Source organism: Salarias fasciatus, chromosome 13 (genome assembly GCF_902148845.1).
Source record: "Salarias fasciatus chromosome 13, fSalaFa1.1, whole genome shotgun sequence".
NCBI classification, from domain to species: domain Eukaryota; kingdom Metazoa; phylum Chordata; class Actinopteri; order Blenniiformes; family Blenniidae; genus Salarias; species Salarias fasciatus.
This window is the reverse complement of record NC_043757.1, coordinates 1676785-1686837: the sequence shown is the minus strand read 5'-3', so window position 1 is coordinate 1686837 and position 10053 is coordinate 1676785. Positions and strand designations below refer to the sequence as shown.

At 49.5% G+C, this 10053-nt stretch overlaps 1 protein-coding gene across 1 annotated transcript; it reads left to right on the top strand.

Moving 5' to 3' along the window:
• The first annotated feature begins 1758 nt into the window (after positions 1-1758).
• Positions 1759-9730, top strand: lnpk (lunapark, ER junction formation factor). The gene is made up of 16 exons (XM_030107166.1): positions 1759-1819; positions 2914-2981; positions 4074-4115; positions 4424-4474; positions 4728-4864; positions 4941-4999; positions 5102-5142; positions 5213-5296; positions 5372-5423; positions 5507-5632; positions 5772-5844; positions 5963-6076; positions 6199-6269; positions 6382-6558; positions 7341-7430; positions 8189-9730. The coding sequence occupies exons 2-16, from the start codon at positions 2955-2957 to the stop codon at positions 8365-8367; spliced, it is 1323 nt and encodes a 440-aa protein (XP_029963026.1). The 5' UTR covers positions 1759-1819; positions 2914-2954; the 3' UTR covers positions 8368-9730.
• The last annotated feature ends 323 nt before the right edge of the window (positions 9731-10053 follow it).

Below are 10053 nucleotides of genomic sequence, written 5' to 3'. Positions count from 1 at the left end.
GTGCGGAGGAGGAGATGACGACATTGTTCCTGACAGTCCGTCTGGTGTTTTGTGTCAACGTGCTGAACTGACCTCAAAGTAACCGCAGTGAACTGATCCCCGGAGCACAGTGTGCCGAATACGTCTTCCTTTCAGAAGCAGCCAAATGTGCCACGCTGCCGCATCCAGTTCTTCATGAAGGGAGCAGAGGTTCCTCCTCCGGCTTCTCGGTAGGATCCAGGGACAGCTGCTCAAGCCAAAGCAATCCATCCTGCTACAACGAGGAGAAATCCTGCCAGAGCTCAGAGCAAGATTTAAAAAAGCTGGAACCTCTTTTCAGGGACTTCGACCAGAATTCACCAGTCTTTTTTTATCTAGTCAAGCAGTGATTAACCACCTTTTTCTTTATACAAGAGATTTTCCTTGATGTTTCAAATCAGCTCATAAACTAAAAGCTTTTTTTTTTTTTTTTTCCAATGATGAGAAAACTCCCTGCTGTGGTTTGTCCAGAACATTTTCATGAAAGACAAGACACAAAGCTTACCTTTGGTTTCAAAAAGATAATTTAGTGATTTGTTTCTGGTATATCTCCCCAAGCCCAGAGGGATTTTCTTCTCTGTTTTCAGTAGACAGTCTCTGACAGGCCAGAGAAAGACAAAAGGGGCCTTCTTCAAGGGTTCAGAGTAAAAATTGTGGAAATGAACAGTGGAGTCGTTTTCCCTGAAGAAATCTTTTACCGATCCACGATTCAAACAGTCAGCACCAGTGTTGTTGTCAAAATCACCTGACCTGAGACTGAGTCAAGACCAATACTTTAAGGGGCCAAGAATGAGTCAAGACCTTGAAAATGTGGTCTTAAGACCGGAACCCCCCTGCAGCCCTGCTATGCTAGTTAGCCTGCATAATAATACTGCGTTCAAAGCACTTTTTAAAGGTAGATAATCAATGGGCTTTGTGTTCAAACGGTGGCATACTGGTGAAAATGGTGTTTGAAGATGAAAATGTACAGAAAATAAAAAATGAATTTTAAAGGTGCATTAAGGTGTTTGCACGTTTTATGCAAAACAGCGCCCCCTGCAGGCCTTGGGCGTAATGCAGCTTAGTGAAAAATTTGTCCCTGTGGCTCGCGTGCATGGAAGAGGGGAACTCCGTCTTCGCTCGTTTAGTAGCGCTCAAGTAAGATTTAAGTTTCTTTACCTGGTGGAGTCTGTGTGGAGCTGTGGCAGTGCTAGAAGCCAGTCTGTTCTTAATTTATGGAAGCTCCTGCTCAGTTGTTGCTCACTAAGCATCTGACGGAGTAATGGTGGACAAAATGAAACCTAACCAGCCGGAGCGCGCATTACGTCATTCCTTTCAAATTCTCCCCAAAAAAATGCTGGAGCCAGACCGGTCTAGCGGTACTTGTAACGAATATGTCAGGGCACATTGTACACATCATTAAAAATGTGTAACATATTTATGGTGGAAAATAAGTATTTTTAAGGTTGTAAAACTCCTTAATGCACCTTTAATTGGAAGAGAGAATAACAGATGGAATTAAGTGAGGAAATGAGTTAAATGGAGAAATATGAAAATAAAAATATAAAACTATGTACACCCGTTCTAATTAATGTTCTAAAATGGTATACAGAAGAACATATATATACAAAAGTCAAAATAAACATGGAAAAAACACATAAATCCTTAAATTCTATTAAAGAACTACAACGCAGGGGATTCTGGGAAACATGTCCGCAACATCGTGACCTCATCGCGTCACGACGTCATTACGTCAGTGTAGTCAGCGCCACTACGGTTAGCCGCTAGCCTCTGCGCTAAGTTGACTGAATGAGCGGTTAATGTAAGTATTTTCCTGCCTCGTGTTTGTTTTTATCTACTTTATTGCTAAATAAAGGGAAGAAACGCGGCTGCGGCGCCGCAGCGCGCTCGTTCCGGAAGGATGCCTGCAGTCAGCGGTGTTTTGATGGATAAGCTAATATTATAGCCACGTGAAATGAAAGATGATGGCTTATTGTTGGTTAAATCTTTAATAATGATTCTTAAAGGCGTTGCAGAGTTTCCTTTGGAGCTTTCACTTGCGTAGCAAACCTTAAGCGTCAGGCTTCGTGGGCGGTGGTCCCATATTCAACGCTCGGACCCACTGACTCCTCATTCATCGTGTAAATAATAAATTTCACTCGTATTAAAGCGCTTTTCCACTGATTGAGTGTTGCCTAAAGCTTGACACTGTTCATCAGATCCAGCCATCACTCCACCGGGAGCAGCTCCACATTTTTATGGTCTTTATTTTCCACTTTGTCCTTAAGTGCGTTTTATTGCTGCTGTGATATAATTGTGACATAATTGATATCACTGATGACCTTTGACCTCCTGCTAAAATCCAGTGACTCAGACCAGTGTTGCCGTCCTCCAGACCTCGTCCTCAAGGCGCTGGTCTTGGTCCTCACTGGGTTTTCAGTCCCTTGAAGTCTTTAGGTTTGGTCTTAGTCTTTACTTGGCTTCAGTCTCTGATCGTCTGAGTTTTCTTTTGGTTCTGGGATGATCTGGTTGTGGTCCTGACTTGTTTTCGGTCCTTTAAAGTCCTGGTCTTGGTCTTGGTCTTGGTCTGGACCCGGCGTCGGTCCTTTAAAGTCTTGGTCTCGGTCTCGGTCTGGACTCGGTGTGGGATCAGCTGGTCTTCAGTGAGACCCGACCCTGGACGTGCTGTCTTCCTCTGGCGTCCAGACTGTCCTTTCTGAGCTGCATTTCCTCCCGAGACGTTTTGGAACCGTGTGTGTTTCTGTACGTTCCCTCAGGAACTCAGTAAATCCACAACAACGAGGTCTTTGTGTGGCGGCTCACATTCTGTAATGTTTAAATTCCATAAGCTGCATTAACAGCTTCCCATAATGCACCTGGGCTTTGCTGACTATCTCAGTTTTTATGTTTTTCCAGTGAACCGGACGTCTGAGCAGCGGCGACCACACGTTTGGAGGATGGGGGGCCTGCTGTCCCGATGGAGGGTGAGTGACTGACAGGGTGACCTGGGAAATCCTTCAAACCGTCCTGAACATTCAGACAGGAGGATCTGGTGTTGTGTGAAGAGGGCTGACCTCTGCGGGTATTCGGTCACATTTAAAGACATCCTGATGGACTCCAGGTCCAGGTTTCGCCGAGTCTCGGCCTGTTTTAAAGTGTAATCTTCCCATTCCTTCTCTCTTCTCTTCAGGACGTTCTCAGAGGATTCACACGTTGACTCTCTGTTCAGAGGAAGTCTCGTTTTTCAAGCGTCTGGTTGATACAAGGTTCACACAGTCAGGAAACCCTGGAAAAGTTTTGGAAATTTATAATGAAATTTCCAGAATCGAATTAGCTGTGAACTGCCAGGAAATGCAGCTTCAGGAACCAGCAGCGTTTAAAACAGCAGTGATGTCGGCAGAAGAACAAGACTCGGACATTTCGGCGCTTGTTAAAACAAAACAGGAAGTAGCCGCTGTCGCTGCTTCAGTGAGATTAGAAGCTGTGGAGGATCAGATCCACCCAGTGGAGCTGCTGCTAGCCTAACGCCACCAAATCGACCTGTCTGAGAAAAGAGGGCGTGGCCTCAGGACCCTGAGAAGCTCTGAAGGTGTCAATACAAGGACTTGATCAACATTTAATACTTCATCTAACATTCTGGGTCTTCAGACACTCCTTTGTTTTTGGGATTTTCTGTTGAAAATGAACAATTATGAAATTATCAACGTGTTTATTTTAATGCAGCACATATTTTCTCATCGAGCAGCACCTGATGTGTAATCCTGGAATAAAAGGATGTTTCTGGGAGAAATAAAGACATTTCCTTCGGGTATTGTCTGCTCCACAGCAGAGGAGAACTGTTCTTGTGTTTGACACCGCTGGCTGGTGAACTGTAGAATGTTCCACATTAGAAAGACAGAAACGTGAAACAAGTTCAGTTAAAGGAGAGAGAACCGGGTCTGTTCCTGCTCCGTCTTCTCCCCTGTGGCCCGCAGAGCTGAACGACGCTCAGGAGCCGCTTTTAGAAACCGAGCCGAGTGCAGCGCTGACCGACTGCTTCCAGTCGCTTTCATAAAACGAGATCCTCTTTCTTCCAGACGAAGCAGACCACAGTGGAGCAGCTGGAGAGCCTGGACAAGGTAACGACGCACACAGCTCCAGCAGGAGGAGCCGCAGTGAAAACACTCCCGACTGATCGGAATCTGAATCCCATTAACTGAGTGTTGACGGCTGGAATCCGGTCGGTTAGAATTCTCTCCAGTCAGAATAATCATGAATTCAGTTCAAATTGAAGCAAACTGCTGTTAGAAACAGAAAATCGACCTTTCTTTTGAGGGCAAACGCCATTTTGGAGCGAATTATCACCATATTTAAAGATTAATTCAACAGTTTGCGAGGCGGGAGAGAGTGGAAGTCTGAATGTTGGGATTCTTGTTTCGTCCTGCAGGAGATTAAAGAGCTGGAGGAGTTCAGAGCCAAAAACCAGCGTCTGCAGAAGGTGAGGCGGTGGAGCGTCACGCCGGCGGCGGTGGAGCGTCACGCCGGCGGCGGTGGAGCGTCACGCCGGCGGCGGTGGAGGCGTCACGCCGCCGGCGGTGGAGTGTCACGCCGGCGGCGGTGGAGGCGTCACGCCGCCGGCGGTGGAGCGTCACGCCGGCGGCGGTGGAGCGTCACGCCGCCGGCGGTGGAGCGTCACGCCGGCGGCGGTGGAGCGGCTCTCACTGTGTCTCTCTCTGGTCTGGCTTGTGTAGCTGTGGGTGGGCCGCCTGCTGCTCTACTCCTCGGTCCTCTACCTGCTGACGTCCCTCCTGGTCTACGGACTCTACCTGCCGGACCAGTGGCTGCAGCGGCTCGCCATGGCGCTGCCCTTCTTCCTCTACCCCCTGCTGTGAGTCCCCCCCCCCCCCCGATTTGATCTGACCAGTAGAGTCTGGATCCTGACCGTCTCTGTGTCTCCTCGTCAGCGTCTGGTTCATCAGGAAGCTGCTGATCTTCCTTTTCTCCAAACGCACTGAAAGAAACAGTAAGTTACTGATCCGGATCCGGATCCGGATCCAGAACAGCAGCTTTTATTTTCTGTCAGTGTCTTTTAACAGATCTTCCTGAACTTCCTGTTTTCTTTCAGACGATAAACTTGAGGAGTTGAAGATCACCAAGAAGAAGATCGTGAGTTTCTGCGAGAGCGCGTTCCGCTCGTGGTGACGCGGTTCTAAGCCGCTCTGCTCGGTGCTTTCAGCTGGAGGAGGTGATGGAAACCGAGACGTACAAGAACGCCAAACTCATCCTGGAGCGCTTCGACCCCGAGGCCAAGAGGAAGGCCGTACGTCCGCCGCGCCCCGCAGGTTTGACCCCCGCCGCTTTCCGTCCCCTCGCTCACGTCTTCTGTGTGCCGCAGGAGCTGGAGTCGACCCCGACGCGACCTCCGGTGACCCCCAGGCCGGGACAGGGTACAGCCGCCGTCCGTCCAGACCCCGCCCACTTCCTGGAGGCATTTTGACCACATGAAACTTTTCTTTTCTCCTCCGAGCAGAGATCAGGCAGAGGGGCGTCCCCATGAGGCCCATGCCGATGGGCCCCCCCTCCTCCGTGGGAATGACCCCCCCTCCCGGAGCGCGGCCCGTCACGGGACCAGGAGGAACCCCAGTAGGTGAGGACGGTCTCCTGGTCCCACCGGAGTGATCTGAACCTGAGCTTCATGCACCGTCTCCTCCTCCTCCTCCTCCTCCTCCTCCTCTTCCTCCTCCTCCTCCTCCTCCTCTTCCTCCTCCTCCTCCTCCTCCTCTTCCTCCTCCCAGCTCCGGGCGGACCGCCGGAACGATCCGATCTGTCTCCGTCCCTGATCCGCAGGACGCCCTGCTCCCCCGTCCCGGCCTGGGTAGGGTGGTCCCCCGTCTGGACGTCTCTGAGGTTACTGACAACTGAGAGGAGGAAGATGCTCTATCGTCTGGATGTTAGAAAGTTGTTTGTTTTTTGTTTGTTTGTTTGTTGCTGCAGGGCTCCACCCCCCCGGACCCCCCCTCGCGAGGCCGGTTCTCCCCAAAGACAGAGGAGCGGTGGACCGAGTCATCGAGTACCTGGTGGGAGACGGACCGCAGAACAGGTGGAGACCCTGCTGGAGGCGGCGTGCCGGGGGGGGGGGGGGGGGGTAAGCAGTCTCTTACTGTGTGTGTGTGTGTGTGTGTGTGTGTGTGTGTGTGTGTGTGTGTGTGTGTGTGTGTGTAGGTACGCTCTGATCTGCCAGCAGTGCTCCTCTCATAACGGCATGGCTCTGAAGGAGGAGTTCCAGTACCTCGGTGAGAAGCAGCCGGTCGGTTCCGCAGCGGCGTTTTCCCATTGGTCATACTGAACGCCGTCCTGTCCCTATGCCCCGCCCCCTCCCTCGGCCCCGCCCCCTCCCTCCTCCAGCCTTCCGCTGTGCCTACTGCTACTTCATGAACCCGGCCCGGAAGACCCGCCCCCAGGCCCCCAAGCTGCCGGAGTTCAGCTACGAGCGGAGGCTGCGGTCCGAGTCCCGCTCGCCGGGGCCGCCGCCGCCACGGCGCCGCGGCACCGACTCGGAGGACAGCGCGCCCCCTTCTGGAGGTAGCAGGAAGCACACGCACACACACACACACACACACACACACACACACACACACACACACACACAGTTAACGGCTCGTTTTCCTCTGAGCTGACGCGACTGACTGAAGACGTTTCTTTAGATTTGAGGAAGCAGCTGAGTATCAGAGGAAGTCCAGCTCCTAGTGTCGGAGGATCTGCTTTAGCTTTTATTTTTTGATTTTTATCCAGGAACTGGAGATTGTTTCAGTTTTCTCTGTTTGAGACGACAAAACAAGACACATTAATTTACATAATAGTAAGATTGATTTAAAAAACGGAGAATAACTGAACAGGTTGGATTATTTTCACCAAGTTAAAGTCAAATGTTTCTTTTCCCAACATGAATTCATCTCCCTGCATTCAGCTAACTATTTTCACATTTATCCAAAGTATCAGAAACTCGAATAGAAAATAGTGTGTTGAATAAATAAATGTGAAGATACAGATCTTTTTTATTTCCTCATTTATATATTTTATTCATTTTTGCTCATTTGTTTCCTAATTATTCTATTAACCTAGTTCTGTTATTTGCTTATTAACTAGATTTGCTTATTTGTAGTTCGACCTGTATTTTCTTTATATAGTGTTTAATTAATTGTATTAGGTCTATTAATACATTTTCAATTTCCATTCTAGTTGTAACCTTTTCAATCAGAATGCTGTTTATGTACAAGGAAAGTTTGCTCTCATCAGTTCTCAGTGTGTTGATCAGTAAACCGAATTGTCCGTTAAAGAGCCGTTACCGGTTTGATCTCCCGCAGCTAAAGCTCCGGCTCCGTGGAGTTCGGTCCACAGTTTCCAGATCCGGCGGCGACCCCTGACCCCACAGAGCCGGGTCCAGCAGAGTCCAGGTCTCCCCTCCCCCCCCTCTGCCCTAGAACTGATCGCCGCTCTGAGCCGAATCGGGGTCAGAAGGTCACCGGGAGCAGCTCCACTAATTCCTCTCTTCCTGACTTTAATCACGGAGATGATCGATAACGAAGCAGCAGAGAGACTTGATCTGGTTTCTCTGAGTGCAAAATATCTAGAAACGAGCTTCTGTCCAAACTTCTGAGAGCAGAAAAGAGTTTAATCTAGCGTCAATGAGCCGAAATGTTTCATTTCTTATCGCATTAATCCTCATTAATCAGTCTGGGCATGACTAAAGATAATTTTTTTAATCCTGATTAATCACATAATCAGGCTTCGGGCTTTTTTCAGTTTGAAAACTGTATTTTTAACACAGACGTTGTATTAAGTTGGTCTACTTGATGCTTTATTTTGAAAGAAAATCCAGCGAGGTGAAACAGGAAACTGTTTCTCTGACGCTGCTGCAGTTTTCCCGTCAGTCTGATATTTTGCACTTCAGGTCTCTGCTGCTCGCAGCCTTTTAACCCTGATTCACAAAAACCTGCTTCAAATCCTGGATGTTCCACACGGCGTCAAATTCCACGCTGCTTTAATCCTCTGGCGACGGGAATGATGGGAATGAAGGCAGAGAGCCGAGCCGCCTCGCTTTCCTGCTCGGGTCGGGCGGAGTCGGGCGGAGTCGTCCTGGTCCTCGGGGACGTTTCTCCGGCCGAGTCCAGCTCGGCTGCCGGGTCTCACTCACACTCCTCTCCCTCCTCAGACGAGAGGGAGGCTGGAGAGGACGACGCCAGAGCGGTGGAGAGCCGGGCGGAGGAGCAGGAGGAGGTCCGGGAGGTCCCGGAGGTCCAGGAGGTCCGGGAGGTCCCGGAAGTCCTGGAGGGGGCGGAGTCAGAGTCCCAGCCGAGTCCCAGCAGAGAATCCCAGGCTCAGCCGTCGTAGTGTCGGCTCTCCGCAGGGTTCGTACCGGACCGGGATCCACCGAGGCGGTGCTGGCAGAACAGGAGAGCCCCCCCCCCACCTCACCTCACCCCCCCCCCCCCCCAATCAGTGCTATTGATCAGTATTGACACGGGGCCACGGCGCCGCGGTCTGCAACGCTGTCCAGCAACACACTGCAGCCATCGCTCCCCTTCACATTACACACACATACACACACACACACACACACACACACACACACACACACACACACACACACACACACACACATACACCATTTTTACTTCTTCTAAGTTACGTTAGCGTTGGAGAGAGTTCAGATCAGTCGTTTCTTCGCCCTTCATCTCTCATCTTCCTCCGTCAGTCGGTGAACAGATGAAAGCAGGACGGACCGACGCCGCCCGCTGGACTCAGAAACACAAAAGCTTCCATGTTTTAATTGTTAGTTTCATGAATTCTGCTTCAGTAAAAGTACAAACGGTGTCCAGCCAGGTGAGATAATCGGACGTTTTGGGATGATTGACTTGGTTTTCCTGATCCCTCCTGATCCAGAGCTGCGTCAGCTGAGTTCCTGCCCGGAACCGTTTTATCAGCAGATCTTCTGACACATAAACTCAAACGTTTCTTTGTTTTTAAATTCACCTGAAAAATCATCAAAATTAAGAAAAAGTTCTCCAAATGTTTTTTAAAAATCCCCTTTTCTCTGCAGTTTTCCGTGGTTTTCGTAGCTGTAGATTTTCACTTCAAACATTCGAAGCCGCCTTTTCCTCCCGATGTTTTTTGAGGTGCGTTTGAATAATCTGGCAGCAGATTAAAGCCCGTCGGGCGCACCGATTGGCTGTCACGTCTCCGGACTTCCCGCCGTTTTCCTGCGTCTCCGCTTCGTTTTTGCACTAAGTTATGTTATGGTATTTATTTTCCTGGCCGCCGGCTGCAGACGCCTGAATGTGTGCCTTGGTTACTGCCGCCGCCGCCGGTCGGCCAGCTGACAGAGTCGCCGGCGTTTTGTTCCCCTCGTGTTTACGACCGTCGTGTTTTTATCAAGTGTCTATGCAAAAGGTAAATACACTGGACCCCCCACAGAGAGCAGCGTGGTGAGCAGACGACTCGTTTCGGTTCATTTAACCGCTTTAACTCGATCGCAAAGACCAACCTCAGCATCAACTGACATTTCCCCCAAAACAACTTTCAAAATGTTTGTGGTTTTGCCAAAAAGCATGAGAGTGTGTGAAGCTTTTCTTACTCCTCATCGTGCTGAAGAAGGAAACCCTGTGTTGGGTTTTAGTTGCTTTTTGCTTGTTTCATGAATTTTCTGCCAAAATGCTGTTTTTGTCGCCGAGCACCAATAAAGGTTTCAGCTACAAACGGACGGACGTCTTTCCTCCTGTCTTTGTCTCACTCCTTTTTAAAATGTGAACATGTGACTCTTCATCGGTGTCAAACGTGAGGCCCGTGGGCTGAAACCAGCACACAAGAGGCTCCAATCCGGTCGAAGCACATTTTACAGACTTCAAAGAGAATGTTGATGTTTGAAAGAGATTTCTTTAGAGCAGAGACACGATCAGACGAACCTCCTTTTTTAACCTTTTTCAATAGTAAACTTTGTTTTTCTTCTATGTATTTATCTGAAAATGACACGAGTGCTTTAACACTCTGCTCAATGCGAGTCAGAATAATCAGGAATCG